The 24001-nt window shown below is 47.0% G+C and overlaps 1 protein-coding gene across 1 annotated transcript in view; it reads right to left on the reverse strand.

Moving 5' to 3' along the window:
• Positions 1-24001, reverse strand: part of LOC138567099 (solute carrier family 22 member 20-like) — a 198138-nt gene that overhangs the window by 45039 nt on the left and 129098 nt on the right. The window contains exons 5-7 of the mRNA XM_069644970.1: positions 21755-21923; positions 19916-20039; positions 11568-11683 (exon numbers count right to left, since the gene is read on the reverse strand). Coding sequence (XP_069501071.1) covers positions 11568-11683; positions 19916-20039; positions 21755-21923 — 409 coding nt within the window. The remainder of the gene's footprint in view (positions 1-11567; positions 11684-19915; positions 20040-21754; positions 21924-24001) is intronic.

Raw genomic sequence — 24001 nt, forward strand, 5'->3', positions numbered from 1 at the left:
TCAAAGTTGAAAAGGAAAATCAAATATTAGTTATAGAATGTAACTAAATGTAACTCATAGAATAATGAGGTAATCTACATAAACAAATAGTACTCCAATGTACTGCACATCTCAGATGTCCAAATGGTGGTCCAGGCTATAATTAGCTTAGAATAGTGCATGTTTAAAGATTACTTTATGGTGGCAAGGTATGCAGCTTCAAGCCACTGGGAAGGATGAAATCTGCATCTACGAGTTAATGATCTCTCATGAGTTCGGCACAGCGTATGATGGCATATGTAGTGTGTCTATCGCCTGAGCCGTAGATCCCCACACAGGGGTCATGCATTACAGGGTGCCCGACTCGGAAGCTGGAAAGAGGAGAAAGGTTTTAACAGTTTTCAGACATTGGTTGGTTTTGGCTGTTTCAGCGAGGGCTTGAGGAACGGTGTGCTTTTTATGAGTAAGTCACTGGGAATTTCAAGAGTGAAGAAATACCTACGTTTTTAGAGTGCTTTCTTGTAGAACCATTAAATTGCAGAGAGGTAGGAATGCACACCTCCTGTTGTGCTCTGTGTGGTTGTTGTTTAGCTCAGTGCTAGAAAGCTTTGCAAGTGGTGATTTCAGCTCAGTAGCTTCCAGCTACTAAGCACAATGCATCTTGGCAGATTTCGAGTCGTTTCCGGATTCGTGGTATATATAGCAGTAGGGAGATTAATAACTACTAATTCCAGTTCCGCTTTTTTCCCGTAGCTCATCAGAGTGCATCTTTTGCATTTGGGTAGTGATACTAAATTTAAGACGGATATATGTGTCAGTGATGAGGGTTTCTTTTAAGTGTTTGAGTACCTTGTATGTACTTTTACCAAATTCTGTGTTAGTGACTTAGAGTACATAACCTCATTGCAGTAGGCATTGAGGCGGGCACACTCGAGGGCCAAGAACTCCACATACTTCATAATTCACCAGGTAGGATTCAGAGAAGCAGGCCCTTCGCCGTGAGGCTTTACTTGCGTGAGTCATGGACACTATTCCAACACAAAGCAAAAGAGGAGAAAGAGAAAGAGGTGTTAATGCTGGATATTATGTGGTATAGGTGGTAGCCACCAGGGCTACAAGGAAATAGGCTGCTACTTCATGCTGCTTAAATGCAAACACCTTTAATTCCCTTAAAATGGTAAAATCAAGAACGTGTAGGGTTCCCAGTGATAAGTCACTCGATGCAATGGAACAATGCACTTTTGTGAGCTTGCTGGTTATAGTTTGGCAAGGCGAGGTCCTCTGAACGCCTGAGACTTCTACATTTCTGCTGGTTCAGTGCAGAGAGTCAGTTTTGTAAGGCAGTCTACACTGGATGATCCCTAGGCAGGACTGGGTCACTAGGCAGTGCCATGGAAAGGTATTAAAAAATGAGGTAACACTAATGGGTTGCATGTCCAGCCAACAGACCCCTTTTTAGGCAACATCTTTGTAAGAGAAATCTAACTGTACTGAAGTTCCAGAACAATGCGTTAGGGTGTGGTCCTGATGACATCTTTGAGTTTCTTTGTTGGCCCCATGAAGTGCCAAAGCGGCTAGTTCAAGAAAAGTAAAGAGGCAAGTGTCTTTAGCACATAGCATTTGCTGGGCCACCCAAGGAAAGAAATCCTGGTGCTACCTCTTTAGTGGTGAGTGAGGATGGGTATCGTGTGCAGCAGCAGACTACTTCTAGGACTTTGTTCCTGGTCTGCAGATTATCCTGGGAGAAGGTTGGGAGCACTTCATTTTCTGATGAAGGGAGCATTTGGGCCTTATTTTGGAATGGGTGCCTGGTGGTCAAGGGTGCTTTCATGGGGGACAGGGTGCACATGCCAATGAATGCGGCTGGGAGCTGGTTTTCTTTAGCAGATGAATTTGCGATCTTCCTCTAGTATTGGACAGCATACAGAGGGATTTACTTTTTGATTCTTAATTTGTACCCGTTGTGAAGTGTATCTTTGCCTGCTAGTGAGAGTGTCAGCCTTCCAGTCCTAGGGCTTACTTCTCCATCCCAATGTATTGCTGGGAGGCAGATGTTGGGCCTTCTTTGGATGGAGCTGCCCACTTGGGGTAAGGATCCAACATCGTCCCCTCATGCTTTCATAAAGTACTTGAATTCTTCCAACCACTCTTCCCAATCATTTTGATTGTTTTGTGAGGGGGTTCGTTATACAAAGCAGCTATCTGCGTCCACAGAGGGATGCCCCCTGTCTGAGGCAGTTCAGCAGCTTCATCTGTCATGCTGTCCAGGGAGTTTAAGTGTGCTGTGACGCATGTCACTGTGTTGCTGGTGCAGGTATTGAGGCGTGGGATTGAGCACTGCGGTACGGAGTGTTTTTCAATGTTGAAGTTTGAGCAACGAGTGTGAAATTCTGAGGGTTGCAATAGTTTTGCAGCTCACGTTCAGCAATGCGATCTCTTTGAGGAGGAAGGCATGCCAGGCAGTAGGAGTGCACTGCGCACTCTTTCAGTAGGAGGATCCCTGTCAAAGTCTGTCCCTGAGGCGTTACTGTCCACGACTCACTTGTCCTTCCCTCACTGCTGCATTCCCTCTTGGTGTTCTCTCGTACAGCTGGGGTATGGCACCGCTGCTGGATCAATGAGTGCGAGAATGTGCAGGTCATCTTCCCTCATTGCCAGATGTTTTATTTATTTATTTATTTTTGGTTTATTTATTTACATTTTATCAAACAAGAATACACCAATTTGGAAACAATTACGCCATATTACATACGAAGAACATCAATATATACAACATATGCAGAGAAAAGGAAAAAGAACAAAAAAAACCACCTCTTACGTTAATACATATTTAAGAAAACATCCCAAACCTTAGCATGCAGATGTAATTTCCCCATTCTTCTGTACATTCCCTTTTCAATAGCCGCTAAAGAAATCATTTCATCTATCCAATCATTCGATTTAGGTGAAATCCGGGATTTCCACCCCCTCAATATAATTTTCTTGGACACAGAAGCTCCCCTGAACAGAAATTTCTTCTCAGCCATGGAAAGACACCACAGCCCAAGACCATTGTCTTAAAATATAAATCAATACTGCATTTCAGGACCCATAAACATATAGTACACACCTCTTGCCAGTGTCATGGTGCATGCTCCAAAACACTTGGAGCTGGTGGGCCTTTCCCAGTCACTGACACCCATCAGGGCTTATAAAGCCCCAAGGGTAGTCCAAGAACTTCCTGGACTCAGTTGTGGCGCCGTTGGCGCCAGGCTCATAATTTTCCATCTGGTAATGCACTACATGGGACTACATACAGCCCAGTCAAAAGGGGCTGAATCATCTGGCTTATCCTGGGTGTGGCTGTGGGACTACTTTACCTGTGATTGCAGAATGAGGCTGGAAGGACTATTTTATTGGAACTACTTACAAGGCTATTTAAACCACACCCTACTGACAGAACACGCTTCGCGTTATTCTGCACTCCTGCAGCATAACGCTCACCGTGTCTGCTTAGCTTCAGTACCTGAACGTCAGCAGCCACGCCCGTTCTGGAACTTCCATCCATCGGAACCTGACAACAGAAGAAGAGAAGAAGAAGAAACAGGAATTAATACTGAGTTTTCAACCTTACCTGAAGGATTCCATCTGAGCGGCCGCTTCTTCAGCTGCTCTTCAGTTCGCCGCACCTGCAGAAAAGAAAGCATCTGCAAAAACAGCTGATACTCACCCAGAGACCGATTCCCTTGGGATTCCTCTGCAGCGGTTCCTCCGATTGCCGCTCCGGAGCCACGCTGCACCTGTTTGCAGGAAAGAAAAGAACACAGCAGGTTAGTCGCGCATGGGAAGAAACCATTATAGAGACATTTGGCGCCACTCAGGAACGCTATACACACCCACATAGAATCTGCTCAGCGTTGAAGGACGAGTCAAATCTTCATTAAAAAACTGCTCAAGACCGCGCCTGAAAGAAAGGTGAATACAAGGTTAAAACTTGCGTAATAAGACATTTAAACAACTATTCCAAGCATCTATTGGTATAGAGACTTACCTGCTGAGTCAAGCAAATCAAGACTCCGCTACACCCCCACAGGATCAGTGAAGGAACTTGATCCAGGGAGAGACTGTCATATTGCGCCCCTGCAAGTCATCGCAGGATGGAGAGTCCACCACTTAACAAACCAAAGTGAGGCTGAAGCAGAGAGGGGGCATTAGGAGGTTACGGGAGGTGGGACACAACCCTGCTCCTCACGGTGCTAACATCCTATTTCGACCTTGTAGGCAAAAGCATTCGGGGAAGTGACAGGGAAGGAGAAGTCGCGTGCAAGTCTCTCCATCCAGCCATGTAACGCCAGGGCAGACATCATTTCAGCATCTTCGAGCGACGCCCCCGAGGAGACCAGGTGAGCGTGACAGCCAGAAACCCCAAAGCAAATGTTCTAGAGTACCAACCTCCAAATCACAACACCAACACATGTCCGAATCCGACGTGCCCCTTTTCCTGAGTCTCTCTGGGCACCAAAACACCCTATTTAGAATTTTAATTTGCCTAGAGCACTCACTCAAATTAACTGAACAAAGTCTCACATTCGCACAAAACTCATTCCACATATCAGCAGTGATCTCACAACCCAATCGTCTACTCCACTCATCCATCAGCCCAGTATTGTCCTTGTAACTTGCAACAATTCGGCGGTACACTTTACTTGCAACAGACTGACCACCCATCACCAAATGTTCCAACATCACAGATTCACTCCCATCAATCTCACCAATGCATCTCTTCAGTTTCCTGTAGTCTACAATTGAAACATTTTCAATATTGAAATTTGCACAAAGCACATCAAAATCAATCCATTTTCCACCTCTGCATACATCCTTAATCCAGTGAACTCCACCAACAAACCATTCCAGTCAAAACATAGGTTTGCCAGCCTCTGTGATTGCCTTATTGAACCTTATCGTGGCCGAAGGTGATTTCAGAGCAATTGAACCACACATTTTGTGAAAGCCCTTCCATACATCCCGCATAAATTCGGTCAAAGGAAGTTTCCTACCACATTTACTGACAGTCGTAAGCAACGCTCATGGGCAAGAGGGCCCAAAGCACTTGCTTCCGGCACAGCCCAAGGACCTGGAGAATCAACCAGAAAAGGAAGTAAAAACTGGCAAGAGAATGCAAGATGATACGCCCTAAGGTTGGGAACCCCAAGACCCCCTCTTTCAACAGGCAGCTGCAGCTTCCACAATTTAAGTACAGGAGGTTTCCCGTCCCAAAGGAAGGTTTGTAAAGTTGCATCAATTAATCTCCAGTAAGAAGCACTGATCCTCAATGGGAGCATACTTAAAACATAATTGATTTTCTGGGCGCGCAACCATCTTCAAGGCATTCACCTTGCCCCACAAGGACAAACGCAAGACCAACCACCTCTGCGTAGATGACTTCAGCTCACGGCAGGCCTCCCCTAGGTTCACCTCCACCATATCATTTACAGCTGGAGTCAGCCATATCCCCAAGTATTTCATTTTGCGTAAACACCACTAAAATCCAAATCCAGTCACCAATGATCTAGCACAACTCCCCGTGATAGGCAAAACCTCGGACTTCGACCAATTTATTTTATATCCTGCCACCACATAGAATCGATCCAGAATGTTCATCAAAGATGGCAAAGAAATCTCCAAATTCCGTAAAACCAGCAAAAGGTCGTCAGCATAAAACCAAGTTTTCAGCTCAACCCCATTAAAGGACACACCTTTCTAGTACAAATCGTTCCTCAGAGCAATAGCAAGTGGTTCGATAGCCAGCACGAACAATAAGGGTGAAAGCTGACATCCTTGTCTAGTGCCCCTCCAAAGATGGAAAGTTACAGACAAAAAACCATTTGTCTTAACATTTGCCGTAGGACGAGCATACAAAAGGGAGATCCAAGAGATGTAATCATCACCCAGATTCATCGCCCTCAGCACAGTAAACATATATTGCCAATTAAGACGATCAAACGCTTTTTCAGCATCCAGAGAGAACACAGCCACATCTTCATTCAAATTCTGGGCCTGAGACATGGTCAACAAAAGAATCCGATTGTTGCTAGAAGTACTACGATGTTTAATAAAACCAGATTGCTCTGTGTGAATAAGTCTTTGAATCACATCCTCAATGCGTAAAGCGAGTACTTTAGCCAGGATCTTGTTATCAGTATTTAATAAACTTATCGGCCGGTAGCTGGAAGGTAAGACACTGTCCTTTCCTTTCTTCAGAAATACTGAAATGGTAGCATGATTGGTAGATTCTGGAAGAAATCCCACCTTCCTGGACTCAACATAGATGTCCCTCAAGAGCCCCAATGCCGCTTCAGGAAGAATCTTGTAAAACTCGGCCGGCAGACCATCAGGTCCTGGTGTTTTCCCAGAATTCAATCCAGCAATAGCAATAACTAATTTCATCAACATTCTCATACAAGTTCATGTAAAAGTCCTTGAAAACAGCATTAATCTCACATGGATCAAAAGTGATCACCCCATCCAAATTTTTTATAGAACTAATGGCACCCTCAGAAATCTGTTGCCTCAATCTGTAAGCAAGCCATCTGTCACACTTCTCGCCCTTCTCAAAGTAAGCACTCCTGATTTTATATAAATCCTTCTCGGCCCTAGCGTCCAAAATATCATTACGTTTTTTTTTCAATCTCCTCAGTTCTATTCTCATATCAGTGTTATTTGGATCACGAATAAAACCGCTCATCACTTCAGCAATAAAGGCATGAGTTTCCAACTGCACATTTGCCAACCTTTTCCTCCTGCCACAGGACAAGCCTAAAGCAATGCCTCTTAACATACATTTGAACGCCTCCCATGTAACCTTCTTACTAAGATCATCTGAAGAATTCTCACGCACAAAGCATTCAGCCTCTGTTCTGATTTTCTCTAAAATAGTCTTATCCTGTAAAATAGATGTGCTCATCTTCCACTGAAAAGTTCTACAGCGTTCAAAATTCAAAGACAAACTAAAAAAAATAGGTGTATGGTCAGTGACTGCAACACATCGAATTCGACCAGACAATAGATTAGTAATTGCCCCACCAGCAGCAAAAAACATGTAAATCCTAGAATAAGTGTTATGAGATCCTGAATAAAATGTAGATGCCTTGGAATCTGGGTGTTGTAACCTCCAACAATCTTTTAGATCAAAATCCCCAATCAGTGTCCGAAAGAGGCAAAAATGTGCATCTGTCCTTTGCATAGCCGAACGTCCAGTGCTATCCATGGAAGGATCATCAACCAGATTGAAGTCCCCACCCAGAACAATATTAGCTGAATTCAAATAAAGTATCATGTGAGATACTTCCCCAAAAAAAAACATTGTCCACCGAGGGGGCATAGACAGTGCATAACACATGATGGACAAATTGTATTTCCACTAGAAGAGCTACGGCCCGCCCCTCCCGGTTACAGCCAGTCTTCAGAATTTTAATAGGAGAACCCCTTTGTAAAAGAATCGCCACCCACCTGCTCTTAGAGGAATAACAGGAAGCAACAACATCACCCAGCCATTGCTTACGCAACACCCCAATGTCTTCCAACAAAAGATGAGTCTCCTGTAGGAAATAAACATCACACTGCATATCCATTAAGCTGTTCAAAATGTTCTGCCGTTTGACAGGGTTATTCAGCCCATTATCATTCCAAGAAGATATCAAAAGCCGAGATCTCCCAGTGGCAGATATGACAGAAAATTCAAGAGGTCTAAAAAAAAAGAAAACACAAAAACACAAAAACCAACAAAAAGGAAACAACCCCAAACCCCCTGCAGCAGAAAAAGAACACCAATGCTGAAGAAGCAAAAAAGACCAACCCAATACTCCCGGCACCCCTCCCAAATCCAAGGGAATCTCCACGTAATAAATCCCACACTGAGTCCACAAGTCACACATCAATCATACTCCACATTTGCTAACCCATCTTCTCCAGATGAACCAGAAGATCAGCATGTCTCCTACCTCACAAAAACGTAAGATCCCAACATTAAAGGTGAACATTAAAGTGTGTACACCGTAAAGCCAGCATTTCAAACTGCCCAAGTGACAACATCATAACATGCAAACAGATGTACAAAAGACTGTCAATTGGCGTAGTACAGCTGGAAAAGATCCTAAAAATTTCGGCCATGCATGAAACAGCGATGAAGCGTACACATAAGAAAAGGTTTTCATATAATTCAATCGCTGTGTAATAAAATGTGGTATTTATATCAATGACAAGGTTGGCCTCATCAAGCGGCATCCATGCTGATAGGCAAGTAACCCGCAAACACCCCATCCTCATCAACCATGTTATCATGCATCACCAAATCGATTGTGAACCCTAAGAAGTCAGCTGTTCATAACATGAATGTTCTCCTCCAGCCTGCTCGCAACTATGCCAGCCAGCCACCAAAAAGCTGGAAACAACAGTAGTCGGGAAGGAGTGCGTTGGCTGACAGTAAACAATCAGCAGAAAGTCCCGTCTTCACCCAAGCGAATTCCTCCAGTTTAAAAAAAAAAGAAAGTTTTGTAAAAGGTGACAAAATTTCCACATCTGAATACTTCACAGCTGGGGTGCTTCCAAGTGACTGGCAGTCAGCATCAAAACCTCCAAATCCCATAGCTAAGCGCCCGTTAGACCTAGCAGATAATGAAAGGCTAAAAGATAGTGGACGAAGGGAGCAGTGAGTCATCCTGGAGACCCGCATTACACCAAGCTGCCAATGTCGAGGGCGGGTGAGAGAAGGTGCCAGCTCCCCCTATTCTTCACGGAGATTCAGTGTCATTAGACACAAGAATACCAGGTCACCTCCTTGAATCCAGGCATAGCAGCAGTACATGTAAAATAATAGCAGACACAACTCACCGGTCGCATGGTGTCCGTCACCCATGTGGCTGCATCAGATGCCACGGTGACTCAGAGTGTCATAAACAAGAGAAGGTGTATGCAGTCCATCGCTCAGCCGTGACCCGCTGGCGATGACGCTGCTATTACGCTCCGCACGGAGCCAACGAAAGCAGCACTGCTGCCAGTGGCCTCACAGAGCAGAGGGAGACACAGCTCACGCAGCGTGAGCCGTTTCCGGATATCGGCGCGGCCAATCAGAGCCGCATCCATAACATGTCAGCTGACCGGATCCAAACAAAGGTGCTTTACTCTCTGAACTGCGCTGCATGCATCTTATGAAACCACGACAATGGAAAGATTCCGAAATAAACAAAGAAAACACTAACTGAAATCCTTGCTGGGCGCCATTTTGACCAATACAAAGTGTATACATAAAAAAACAAATGTAATAAAAGATTTTTAAAAAACGTTCAGTTAGTGAATATTGTTATCAGAAACACAGACTTTCTCCAGCCAAGAAAGAGCTTCTTGAGGATCTGAAGTGGATCTATTGCCATCTGGCAAAGTCAAAGTGAGGTTATTAAATCTGTTCAGGAAAGCCTTTATCTGCAGTGATTTTGCTCGTTCCTTCACCCCCTTAAACATCTTCCTCGTCTCCATCACCTCCTTAGGGTAATCAGGGAACACATAAATAGGCTTGCCTTTAAAAAGGGCAGAGTCTTGCTCAATACAGCAATATGGCCTCTCCCTCAACCCCCCCAGCTGCTTTCACCAAGAGTCATTATCACCTTACTATACTTAGCGGTTGCTGATCATATGTCGTTGTGCTCAATGTATTGCTCATTTGTAAAACCCAATAAAATGTTGTTATGAAAAAAAAAAGGCAGAGTCCTTGCTCCTAGAAGCAGCTAATATTGATTCTTTCATCCTGGCCAGAGTGAAAGACACCAGGATGTGCCTAGGTTTCAAGCCAGGAAGTTTACCAATCCGATAAACATGGCCAATGTCACTCTCCAGAGAGGCCACACCATAGCATTCCTTAAAAATCTGTAAAATCAATGGCAGCAGATTTTCATTTTTAGGATCCGAATGTTCTGAAACTCCAACCAGCCTAAGATTTCTCTCTCACAATCTCAAGTCCATATCTAGGCGATGATCTTTCTCCTTCTGGACATCAGCCCTTAAAGTTTTGTAGGCTCTATAACTCCCAGCCATTTCGAATCCCATATCAGAGGATTTCTTCTCCAAATCTGTTACCCTTGCATCCAAATGGGTGACTTTTCCATTAAGTTCAGCCATAGTAGTCTTAACTTCAACCATGTCTATGGCCACCTGACGAGAGGAGCCCCATCCCCTGGAACAATGCGAGCATGGACTACCTGGTGGTGTTGGAAAAATTCTCCCGCTACATTGAGGTGCAGTTCATCACATCATGAGGTTATTCTGGTGATTGAGGAGATATTAGCCACACATGTAATACCAGAGATGGTGAGATCCTAAAACTGGCCGCCATCCCAGGGGAAGGAATTTGAGAATTTCATGCACCAGTACAGAAGCAGACACAAAGGGATCCTGCCTTGCTGGCACAGAGCCAACATAGATGTAGAGAGGTTCATGAGAATGCTAAATCTAGCATTCCGCAATGCTCACGAGAAAGGGGAAGCCCTGGAGAAAGCTCTCACCATGTTTCTCATAGTATATTGCCTCACACGGCATCAGGGGTGTCACCAGTACAGGCCGTATGGAATCAAAAAGTGAGGACGGTCGTACCAGAAGACGGGTCCCAGAGAGAGCTACACTAGATGTTACCCACTTTTGATGAAAACAAATACATGACAATAACAAGGAAATAATAAGAAGGCAGGTCTGAGATGTTTCACTGGACATTAGAGATGGAGTGTTTATCTGGAACAGGAACCCATGACACAAGCTGAGCATACCATCTGAGTTTCCTCTGTGGGAGGTCACAGAAAAAAGAAATTACATGGCAACGACTGCAAATGGGCAGTCAGAGATCAGAGATCACAAGGAACAGCATCCCATCTCGAATACATTACTATGTTATGAGCTGCGCGGATGTGTATATAAGCTGTTTTTTTGTTTCTTTGTACCAGGAATAGGATGTTGTGATGGAGTACGCGCTGATGCGGCAGAACACCCGCCCATCACCAGCTTGGAAGCACCATCTGATACTAATAAACGCAACTACATTTGGCTGTGCTTTTTTGGCATAAAATTTGAGTTGGTGGTTCTTCGATTTGTTCCCCTGCTTCTGTGGAGGTGGAGGTGGTTTAACCTGCTTTGAGGGATGGTGGGAGTCCTTGGTGGTTCCTACACACAGCCCCTCTTGGTCCTTTTATGACTCATAGCCGAACTGTAATATGATGCTTCTGCTACAAGTTGTCATACACAGTCTAGAGCCTGGTGTTCAGATTCACGTAATTCAACCTCCACTTTAAGTTGCAAGTTACACAGAACAAGTTAAACGAGATAACACTCACTGGTCCACCCACCACCTTTCAGTCACAGGCACTCAAAGACAAACCTTTAACACTTGAACCAGGCTCTTTCCAAACATTCCACATTACGTCACAGGCATCCATCTTCACTACATGCAGTTAAGGACATCACAGCAACTGAACTCTTTGCCACGGATACCAAGATCATTTGCAAATATCAACAAAGCAAGACAAATGGAGCAGAACATTTAATAATGTCTAGTGCTATAGTGCACCTACCAGACCAGGGCCAGGAGGCAGGAGATCCTGCGAACTGCCGGCGTGCGCACAAGGTCCAACGCCGAGTGAGTCGATCTCATAGCCATCGTCTCGGCTTTCATGTGTGACCTTACCACCTGGGTCAAAAGGGAGAACAGAATGCAGGTCATTTGTGTAGCATGTATGCCAGCTGCTTGCGGGGTCATGGTTGGTGGACTTGGAACTTGCACATACAATGGCAGGTCAATACTGCTTAGTCTTTCTACCATGCCCATTCACTAACATTTCTTTACTGGGTTAAACACAATACAGCTAAGGCCCAACCTGTGTTTGGCAAAACTCTCAAAATAGTACATCTTCTGGTATCTGAGGATGAGGTTATGATATAGCTGGTGACTATGTAGTTTCGTGGTATCTAGTTTTACTGCACACAGTCATGATCAGATTGCATGTTGCTGGCTTTGTTGTATGCCACCATATTGCTGTGGAATACCACAGAAATTATACAGGTTAACATGGTGCACAACATACTGAGAAGGTAATGCAAGAAGGTTTGATTGTTTGCCACCATACCTTGAGAAAAAGCCACAATTCCATGGGGTCTTCTGGAATGCCTGTGGAGGACCACAGGAAACGTTAGGAAGACCGCAGGAGTGGCTATGCTGTTGATATACAGGTACTTCTACAAGCAACTGTGATGAGTGAATGGTACTTGTCAAGAGCGGGATATTAAGATATCATTTAAAAAATTGCAGGATCAGATGGTAATTATATGTGCCCCAGAACAATTCCCCCAAGAAAGGTTTGGACACTTTTACCTGAGACCAATGAAAATAGGCAGCTCATAGTCATGCTGACAAGGTGTATGGAGTGAATTGTACATTTCAATATACATCACGTACGGTCATGCATATAATAGTCCTAACACGGCCATGTTGAATGTAAATAGGGGTTTGTTAAAAACATTATGCACATATTTTTTGTCTCATATGGTCCTGACGAAGGCGACCAGAATTAGTGGGTTGTCACTGAAACCGGTCAACCAATCAGTAAGGGATATTGTTGATTCACGTTATACCCTTGCGCACCAGTTCATTTTAAATAATGCAGTGATCATGGTTGTTTTTAACTATGGGGTTGAGGTACCCCCAAGGGATACACGAATGAGGAAAATAAAAAATAGTGGCTTTATGTGGTTTTCCCATTTTTAGAGTTCTACAAGTACAATTTTTTGAGGTTGTTGTATTTTTTGTGTCATAGCTTACAATAACAATAATAAAAAGCAAACAAAAATGCACAAATCATTAATAAGGAATTTCTTGGCACTACTAGCCAACATGTTATTGTTACATAACAACTAGTGTGACAGAAGGTGTTCTGATCCCCCCCAACTCCCTTATTTCCTTTTCCTTTTTCTATCCACTATCATAGATAGGCGGTGTCAAGCTGCCCCTTGAAGGGACGTGCACACGGCGGCATGATGTTGCACGCCGCCGCGTGCAATATAAATAAAGGGGGCGTTCCCGGCCGCGGCAGAGCGACCGGGAAGCCCGAGCAGTACAGACATGTGTGTGTGAGTCTGTACTCGCTGGGGGGCTTACGGGCATTGCGATTGTGGGTAAGGACAAACCCTCAACAGTGGCGACGAGGTGGGGATGATGCCTGGGCCCGGCGGTGATTGAAAGATCAATTTTTTTCCCAAAGCAGAATCTTGATAGAATTTCGTTTCATGTCATAGGCCGTGCTTCGACCACGCGGCTGGTGGCCATTTTGAATTTCAGCCGTGGAACTTCACAGAGCTCCGGTTTGGGCGGTGAGTGGAATCCAGGCCAAATGTTTGGACACACTGCTAGCAGGCAGTTATACCTGCATACCCATGCCCATTTTTCGATATTTCTTTGATCCTTGAGTCTCCTACGTCGAGTGAAAGCGAGGAGGAAGGCTACAATGGCTGGGCCTGCTTAGCCCAAAGTTCTCCTTTGGCTCAATTTTTGGAACATCGGTGCCCACAAGTTGCTGCTGCAGCTGGGGATTTCGTTCTTCATCATTCTTTTCATCAATATGCTGGGGAGTTGTTCTTCTTCATCCTCTTCATCATCAGGGTAGACTGCTGCAGCTGTGGATTTTCCATTCTCTTTATCCTTTTCATCATCATATCCAGCTGCTGTGTCCGTACATGAGACAGTCTGCGGAGGGGGACACTCTGCCATCATCATCTTCGTTCCCAGGTTGGACATTTATTTTGCCTGGTTGTGTGTCAGGACTGTTTTGCGGTGTTGGGAGTGAGTTGCGGCCCCCAGGTTCCACGCTGGGGGTGCCTGTGCGCTCACGCCCATGAACGGGGCTGATGGTCAAGACGGTGGACTGCCAGCAGTTCAACAGCAGCCTCCTCAGGACGGTGGGCAACCAGCAGCTCAATAGCAGCTTCCACAGGACGGCGGGCAACCAGCAGCTCAACAGCAGCCTCCTCAGGCTCAAGCAGGAGGCCAGGCTCCATTGCCTCAGGCGCCACCAGTGGTACAGCCTGTTGTTGAACCACTACGTCCCGTCATGGCCCAAGCACGGGCCCAAGCGGCCCTGCATCCCATCCCCGAATTTGACGTCTCGGGCCCGCCATCCAGCCTAGGGCCCAGATGGAAAAGGTGGGTTGACCGCCTTGATATGTACTTAAGGGCTGCACAATCGACGGATGATGACAGCATGCTGGCAACCATGCTGTATTCAGCGGGACCTTCGATCCAGGAGATATTTGAGTTGCTTCAACCAGGGGATGGCTCCTATGCTGCGGCAAAGACGGCACTCCAGGTTCATTTTCTGCCCCTTACCAACTCGGACTGTGAAAGATTTGTGATGCTGTCTGCAAGGCAAAAGGAGGATGAGACTTTGGACACCTTTATGGACGCCTAAGGCGCCTGTCGCTGGCATGTGCGTGGGGCGACGCAGAGGACATGATAAGGACAATGCTCATCCAGGCGTGCTCCTTGGGCAAGCTCAGACGGCAGGTCCTAAGAGAGCCGGGCACCACGTTGCCACGCATTAATGAGCTGGGGTGGTGCCATGAGGTGTCTGAGGCTTAGGCAGCCAGAATGGTTGCAGGGTCCCGCTCAGTTAAGACAGAGGAGGTGTGTGCCATGTGGCGAGGTGGAAGAGGCACCATAAGACCTGGCGCTAGACCCCGTGACAGAGCTGGAAGAGCTGGTGAGTCATGCCAAGTGTGGGTACGACCTTCCCCACCCAACGGAGTGCCCAGCGGCTGGAAGGACATGTGGAAGGTGCGGACTGCCGATCACTTTTCCCAGGTGTGCAAGGCAGCCCTGCCTGTGATGGTGCCAAGAGGTCCGGCCCGGTTCCTTCACCAGAATCTCTCGCCGAATGTCGCTCAGATGGACCAGAGCGAGGAAGATGCCCCGGTGGAGGAGGTAGACGAAGAGGAGGAAGAGAACATTTTCTTCGTCTCCAGTGTGGTGGCCCTAAAAGGAAAAAACAGGAGACAGCCGAGGTGTGTCACCAGTCCCGGTCCTAGTAGACACGGGAGTGTCCATCAATGTGATGGTCCGTGGACATTACAACGCCATGGACACGCCTCCCAAACTGGTCACACCGAAGGCTCGCATCTTTGCATTCGGAGGTTTGGAACCCATCCCGTTGGACGGTGCCTTCGTGGCGAAGGTGGAGCATGATGGCTCGCAGATCACTGGACGATTTTATGTAACGGCGGTAACCACGAACATCCTGTTGAGCTGTGCAGCGGCCGAGGCCCTCGGCATTGTCAGTTTTGTTTACTCAGTGTACCTGGAGGATATTAACGACCTGCTTGACAAGTATGCTGCCCTATTCAATGGAATCGGACAGATGGTCGGTGACCCAGTGAGGCTACATATAGACGACTCCATGCAGCCCATTGCCCTAAAACATCACAGGGTACCCTTTCACCTTCATGAGCAGGTGGACAAGGAGCTGGACAATCTTGTTAACCTCGACATAATCGAGAAGGTGGAGGGTCTGACTCCATGGGTGTCCCCGATTGTCATGGTGAGGAAACCCAAACAGCCTGACTCTGTCCGCATCTGTGTCGATATGAGGCTGCCGAACAAAGCAATCAAGAGGGAGAGGCACCTTACCCCAACGATTGATGACATCTATGCGGAGGTGCAGGGTGCTTGCTTCTTTTCCAAGCTGGACCTCCGGGCGGGCTACCATCAGGTGGTCCTACACCCAGAATCAAGGTACATCACCACGTTCACCACTCACCCGGGACTCTACCGCTACAAAAGACTTAGCTTCGGTGTGTCCTCGGCAGCAATGGTTTTTCAGAATATCATCCGGGGTGCCCTTGCTGACCTAGAGGGTGTCCTGAACATCAGTGATGATATCCTGGTGTTTGCTAGGACGGAGGTGGACCACCTGCGGAGGCTGGCAAAGACTTTTGAAAGACTGCAGTCGCTGGGCCTCACCCTTCAAAGTGAAAAATGTGAATTCCTGCGCCCGTCCATTGAGTTCTTTGGCTTTGTTTTCCAGGAGGGAGATGTGTCGCCGGATCCCAAGAAAGTCCAGGACATAAAAAAGGCACAGCCACCCGAGTGGGTGTTCGATGTGAGGAGCTTCCTCGGCATGGTCACTTACTGTGGACGGTTTATTCAAAATCTTGCCTCGAGATCTGAACCCCTCAGGGCCCTGACAAAGAAAGGATCCACCTGGCACTGGGGCCCGCTTGAGCAGGCGGCGTTCGAGGACATCAAGGGTGCGCTGGCGGCCGAAGACACCATGGCGTTCTTTGACCCTGCCCTACCATCGGAAGTCATTGTGGACGCCAGCCCATTTGGTCTGGGCGCCGTGCTAACTCAGATAGATCGTAACGGGGGTGTCCGCTCGGTGGCCTTTGCCAGCAAGGCGCTGTCTGAGACGGAGCAGAGGTATTTGCAGATTGAGCGCAAGGCGCTGGCGGTGCTCTGGGGCTGTAGACACTTCATGCTGTATGTCCTGGGACGCCCAGTGATGGTTCTGACAGACCATAAGCCTCTGCTTCCCATTCTGGCAGGGTCGTCATCCAAGCCACCTGCGAGGATTAAGCGGTGGATGCTCACTCTCCTGGAGTACTGGGTCACTTTGGTGTATCGGCCGGGGGCGAACAATGCGGCAGACTACCTATCCCGACACCCGGGTGCACATGGGGGAAAAGAATATGACACATGTGCATGAGGATCACGTCCGCATGGTGGTGGAGGCGGCCACGCCGATGCCCCTGGCGGAACTCGAGGCCGCAGCAGCAGGAGATGAGTGTTTCCAGATCCTGGGACACTCCATGCAGCAGGGTTCCTGGAAATCGGTGCTGGAGTCCCTGGCGGGACGAACTCAAGAGGCCAAGACGGGACTAGAGCAGCTGTGGAAGGTCAGGGAAGAACTATCATTCTCGGCATCCGGCCTGCTGCTCAGAGGTGACTGGATAGTCGTTCCCCAGTCCAAGGTAAAGGACGTGATCACCCTTGCTCACCATGGACACCAGGGCGCGGCAAAGACCAAGGCCAGGCTATGGCTGAAAGTATACTTCCCTGAGCTGGAGCGGAAGGTGGACGATTTTGTGGCGGCCTGTTTTTGGTGTCAGGCGGCGTCTCCTCTGCAACGAGAGCCGGCCATAGAGGCGATGCCTGGAGGGACGCCACCCTGGGAGGTGGTCCATGCGGACTTTGGATCTACAACGATGGGTACCCACTTCCTAGTGATCGTCGATGAATACTCGAGATACCCTGAGGTGGAATTCGTGGAGTCTGCGGCCTTCCAGCACGTGGTGGTGGCAGTGGAGAAGGTGTTTGCGGCCCATGGGTTCCCCCACACGTTTTTCTCTGACAATGGGGCACCCTTCCAGAGCGAGCGGTTCTCGGAACTGATGGAGAGCTGTGGGGTACAACACCGGAAGATCACCCCCCTGTGGCCACGGGCCAACGGAGAAGCCGAAAGGCTAATGAGGACACTGAACAAGACCTTCAGAATTGCCCAAGGCCAGGGACAGTCCCTCCAGAGAGCCCTCTATCAGTTTCTGCGTGTGTACCGCACCACCCCGCATGTGTCCACGGGGGTGGCCCCGGCCGAGGCGCTATTCAAGCGTTGCCCTCGGGGGTTGCTGCCCGAGGTGGGGGAGAAGGAACCGGGGGTGATTGATAACCAACAGGTAGAGGTGGACCGGCGATTGAGGATTGAGCAGGAAAACATGAGAAGGGGGCTCCGCCCGCAGCGGCTGGAGCCAGGCGACGGGGTCCTCATCAGAAACCGACACCCTCATGGAAAGCTCTCCCTTCCATACGAGCCGGAGCCGCTGGACGTTGTGGCTGTCTAGGGGTCCATGGTGACTGCCCCAGACGGAAGCTTGGCCGTCACCCGCAATGTAAGCTTCTTCAAGAAGCTAGAGGACCCGAGAACTGACCCTCCCCATGAACCGGACTTAATGGAGGTGCCTGATGACGGAGGAGGCCAATCCGGCACACCTGAGTCCCCTGCCAGGGGGATGCCTGTGGGTGGACTACCCGTGCCGGAGGTAAGCGGGAGGTAGCCCCAGAGGGCTGGGCGAGGGAAACCCGCTTACCTCAGCGACTATGTGCCGGGACGTTTATCTGATCGGCCTGAGTCCTTGGACTGTTAATTAAGGGGACCCGGGTGGATGCTAATAAAGGGGTGTGTGGGGAAACTGTTTTCAAGTGTTGTGTTATTGGAGTTTTTTGGTTTGGAGTGTGTAACATTAAAGCATTTGTTGTTGTCCTCCCGAAAAAGGAGGAGTGTGGCGCTGTCCCTTGAAGGGACGCGCACGCGGCGGCGTGACGTTGCACGCCGCCGCGTGCAGTATAAATAAAGGGGGCGTTCCCGGCCGCAGCAGTGCGACCGGGAATCCCGAGCAGTACGGACGTGTGTGTGTGAGTCTGTACTCGCGGCGGGGCTTACGTGCATCGCGATTGGGGGTAAGGACAAACCCCCAACAGGCGGCTCACTACCGCATTCTAGGCAATGCTGAGACGCTTTGAGGGACAGTTAGATTTTCTCTTCCTCTCTTTGAAAGACAGTACTGTGGTCAGTTTAACGTCTGTAAAATGTAATACGGGTAAGGAGTTTCCGGTCCAATGTTTTGTGTGAATGCTACTCGAGTTGCGGCCAGATCTCGGAAATAAAGGTTTGGCCCTCTTGCAGTATGCCTGTGGAGGACACATCGGATCGCGATAATGACGTTGAGGTTCTGCTCTGTGCCGTGGGCATGCTGCATATGCATAGGACCTCAGAGGCCCCGCCAAGCGCCTGGAACGTTCTGTTGAGTGTCACTGGCATTCTTGGGAGAGCCATGCAGCACGCCTGAAAGTTTAGTGAGGATGTGGAGGTGTGTAGCTTTGGGCTAAAAGGCACAACTGAAATTGGCCGATTTGGCAATCCTCAAAGACACATTTTGAAGATGTGCCGGAAAGTGGCCCTGGAATTCGACACTTTATGGGTTTACATAGAGCACCTAACTATATGGGAATGGAGAGTTTTTATTAATACAAAAGAAGATTCATATCATCTTGAAAATGAACACGTTTAACCATGTGGACGTCACACGAAGGAAGGTTGCCATCTTTTTATCAGACTGTGATCAATTACATGGAACGGTTATGCAGTCTCAGTATAATGTGATTACATTATTAATGGTCATTTTCATATTATTCTTTTCACGCCATATTTTGCCATGAATGGTTACATGGCCTTCATGAGACGCAGCAGTATGAAATAGGGTGTTCTCCTTGTTACGGGTGATGTAGGCATTTGACTGGGAATTGGTTGCTGCCGCTCTTTCGCCTCCATCTCTCCTCTCCTTAGTCTTCCTCTCCGTCTGTACCCAGCTTGTTAATCCGTGCATTGCATTTTAGTGATCCCAAATGCCACCGAATTGCTTTCCTCCCATTATGAGGAGGATTGCCCACACTGATAAAGGATGCACTCCAATAAGTAATTAAGTTGACGTTGCAGATTTGGTGGCACTTGGATGGGTATCATCACCTTGAGGATAACCCAGTGGAGTTTGGGACATTTTTGGGGCACTAATGCGTGTTCGTGCACTGGTGATTAATGTACATATTTTTGTTTTTTTCAGCTTGCCATGTGTTACTCTCATTTTAGTAGGTGCATAATTGTGCTGCGTTCGGGCATGTTAGTTCCTGAATGGGGGCTTGTAAAATTATGGAGTGTTCATGCATCTGCCTGTTATTCAAGGCACACATGGCAACCATGGGCCGTTTTCGGCCATTTTAAGTACTGGAGTTCAAGGATATTCCAGGCCAGCCACTTTCCTGTTCCCTTACTGGCCATTCAGAACCTAGGTAATGCAATGCTGCCCTTATGTGGGATTTCCTTACATCCTCGGTGAGGGCAACTCCTGCCGCTGCTTTCCCGTTCACCCATGCCACCCTACGCAGGTTCCTCAGGGCCACCTGTGACTTTCCATTCAGTATCAGCCATCGAGCAGATTCCGGCAGGATCCTGAAGTGGTCATAGAAGGAGAAAAATGGGAATATCAGATTAATTACTAGCTGGTAGTCAGACATTGAGGGCGAGCCACGGTGCTGGGCTATTGAGGAAGAGAAACAATGATTGAGTACTAAATAGGAGCCACATTGATGGAGTACTAAAAGAGGGGGACAGTGCGAGAGAACTCAGTGAGAGTTCCTGAATTAGTTCAGGTGGAGTAACACAGTGCTGGAGTATTTATGGAAAGGGTCTGTGGTATAGTGCTGCACAGGTACACATACACTGTATTACTGATAAAGGAACAGCGGTCTGGAGAACTGAGATGGAGGAATAATTCTGGCGTAGTGACAATCTTAAACTATTATGGCCAAAGTGCTACAAGAAAGGGACACTCAAGGGGTACACGGAGACAGGGACACTGCTGGATTAATGAGGGAGATGCTCAGTTGTGGAGTTCTCCAGAGGAAGCACAATGCTGGGGTATTGATGGACTTAACGCGGAAGTATTGATTTAGAGGCCTGCCTGGAGTACTGAAGGAGAGGCTCCAACCTACAGTGTGGAAGGGTAGGCACACTACTGGGCGTCTGGAGTGGTGCTGCAAAAGTACTCACAAGCATAGAGCTCGAGTCCTGTACACTGCTAGAGACAGAGATGGACGATGCTGGTGTATTGAGGAGGAAACAGTGCTGGGGTAGCAGTGCAGGAGTACTAAAGGAGGTTTATATTTATTGATTCCATTTATTAAACAGGAGGAATTTAATTCATAAGGAGAGACCTTACATATTAGTCTAGGAGGGTAGGCATTCTGCTGAGGGACAGATGGTGGGTTACATTGGTAAAGGACAAACAGATAAGCACCGTGCAGTGTTTTGTGTGAGAAGTAAAAGGGGGTATTGAGGTGGATGGGCAGGGTAGCGCTAGGGTGATGAGGAAGACTTGTAGGGCAGGATGGCTCAGTGTGAGGCACAGTGCTGCAGTGGTGAGTGAAAGGTGCAGTGCTAAAGAACTAAGAAAGAGGACCGATGCTGGAGTTCTGAGGAAGAGCGAGTGCTGAGAGAAAGGCAATGAGTTGTAGTCCTGGGAGGGAAGGTGCTGAGGTGCAGTGCTGAAGTATTGAGCATGAGACAAAGCTCTGGAGTGTGAAGTGTGACCACAGTGTTGGAGTACTTAAGGAGAGGAACAGAGGTTAATGCTTTTGAAGATGCACAGTGCAAAACTCCCAGTGGGAGAGGCACAGTGTCTGAATTGTCAGGTGCATTGGTGGATAAGGATGAGGAAACACTGCCACACTGCTTTAGTTTAAGTGTAGTGCTACAGATTTAAGGCCCACATGGGTCACACTGATGTAGTATAAATATCAGGTTATAATGTCCCCATACATAATGTCGCTGGGAGACATCATGTATAGAGACGGGTTGCAGGGATGTCCCCTGCACCACTGGTAAATGAATTCTCCACAAAAACCAGTGATGTGTTTGTGAGGCGACATTTTTGCGGGGACATTATTGCATAGAACCGTATTAAAGCGGAGGCGTACTTCTCCAGTATCAAGAACAGTGGACACACACTGCGACAGTACTGAAGGCAGGGAATGCATAATATTATATAAATAGCAGTGGAGGAGACATGCTGCTATAAACCTTAAGATACTGAAACAGTGGCAAGAGCGTTGTAGGCACAATGGGAGGGATGCGGTGGTGGGAGGAAAGCCTGTTTCTTTGCTCACCAGGAATACAGGAAGAAGACGAAGAAGGGTGCCGAGCAGGCAAACTGCAGCCAGCGCCAGTCACGGATACCATATGCCATCCCGGCTAGTATTATCTGGCCAAAGGTGAAACTGTATCCCATCAGTGTGCCCGCAGCCGTCCGTCCCTTCGTGGGCATCCATTCGAGAACTGAAAGGGAATCCAATAAGTGTTACTTTTGCATTCCTTACTGTTGACACTAGGTATCACTGCTGCATGGCAATAAGGTTTGATATGATATGATATGATATGATATGATAGGTTATTTATAACACGCTTAATACCCAGAAGTTTCTAAGCGTGGCCCCGGGGATCGAACCTGTGTTTGTTTGTGTCGTCTTGCTAACAAGGCGAGCACCTTGCCGCTGAGCTATCCTCCCGAGACAACTGCAAAACATGCAGGACTGATGCAAAAAAACGAGGCAAACGGCAGCTGCCTAATGTTTGTCCCTGTCTGTTATCATAATTTGCAAAAGAAAAGTCAACCAATGTGAGCTAAAGTGTCTGCATGATGACCTCCCGCAAACCACAGTGCTCACAAGTCTACGAGTCAGTAACTTGGCAGTGGAACCAGGGTTATTTATTTTTTTATTTTTTATTAACTTGATTCAATTGAAATAATTTTTACAAGGAACAAAGAAAACATTTCCTCCAATCCTCCAATCAATTTAAAAAGAAGATCATCTTTAAAAAAAACACATCCTAAAACCATCAGACAAACTCTAAATCATAAAACCTCACGTCCAAATGAAAGGAGAAGAATAGAAGGAGAGAAGAATAGGCAAACACCAAAATTCCCACCAAAGATAATGAGTGGAATCAGATCATCTTTTCACTGTGCATTACGTTTTTTCTGGAAATTGATTTTTTTGAGGAACTGCGCCACTGCTATCACATCTCCTACTAGTTCTCCATCCATCAAGCATCTCCACCAGGTTTCCTCATCGTATGTTATCAGATCTTTAAACAGGCTTCCCATATGAAAATTGCGATCCTCTGACAGGCCCTTACAGGACAAGAGCAAATGTCTGATGGTTTCCGCTTGGCCGTCCTTCAAACTAAATGGACACGTGTTTGAAGTTGAAATGCTTCTTATCACCCTGATTTCATTCGTTGGGAGAATATTTAACAGCGCCTTCATAAAGATTGCTCTTAAAGTTTTGTTTGGGTATTTCCCCCAATACGATCTGATCGCGTCAAGTCATTTCATTGTTGGCAGAAGGTGGGCTACTGACCTATATTCAATCGTTTTGCCAAGGTTTGAATCCAGTCCCACTCAGACATTTTCTTTTTTTACCTTTGTGGGGTTTAACTTTAGTTCATCTTCTGAGGACTTTATCTCGTCGAGCTTTCTTTGATTTTTTTCAGCCCAATCAGCAAGTTCCTCCTGTCATCTCGATATTAATTATATCAAAGATTTTTGTGCAATCTGGTAGGATTGTTTTCCTGTAGAGCATCATGGTGCTCCTGTCCACCATAGCTTGGAGAGAGAGAATACATAGTTCACGACGTATTGCTGGTAATGCAGTTGACTTCGGAAGATTTAATATCTGCCGCCAAAAATATCCCAGATTTCATCAATGATCTTGGGTATTGCACTTGCTCCGTAGGTCAAACATGGCACGACCTTTCCCTTTTAGAATTGTATTAGGGGTATTAGAGTGTACCGGCCACATTTTTTGTCAATGGCTTTTGCTTAAGATGACAACTTCCTGATCTTTTCAAAACAAGGCTTCTTGCATATTAATTCCCCTTAAGCTATTGCTCAGGATGACCCCCAAATATTTAAATTCCTTCACAGATTGGATCTTCTCTCCTTCCAGATACCAACTTGACGTTTCCTTGTTTCGTGAGATCTTGTCAAACATCATACTTTTGGTATATTTTTTGTTAGTCTCCAAGTTGTTGGCTAGAATATATCCTGCCAGACTGTCCAGTTGACCTTGTAGCCCTATTGCAGTTTGATCTAATAATATCAGATCATCTGCGTAGAGCAGTCGTGAGATTTTTTCCCTTGCCATGCTGGACGGAAATGATCTTACATTTGCTTCTGATTCTTAAAAATCCCAAAGATATGAGCTAAAGAGGGTTGGTGCTAAAGGGTACCCCTGTTTGACTCCTCTTGCCGTCAGAATTGATTTTGATAATGTTCACGCTTGATTCAATCTTACTTTCAAAAATGTATTTTTATGAAGCGAGCATATTGGATCAAGAATCTCACTCAGGCA

Source organism: Ambystoma mexicanum, chromosome 2p (genome assembly GCF_040938575.1).
Source record: "Ambystoma mexicanum isolate Mex_15411 chromosome 2p, UKY_AmexF1_1, whole genome shotgun sequence".
NCBI lineage: Eukaryota > Metazoa > Chordata > Amphibia > Caudata > Ambystomatidae > Ambystoma > Ambystoma mexicanum.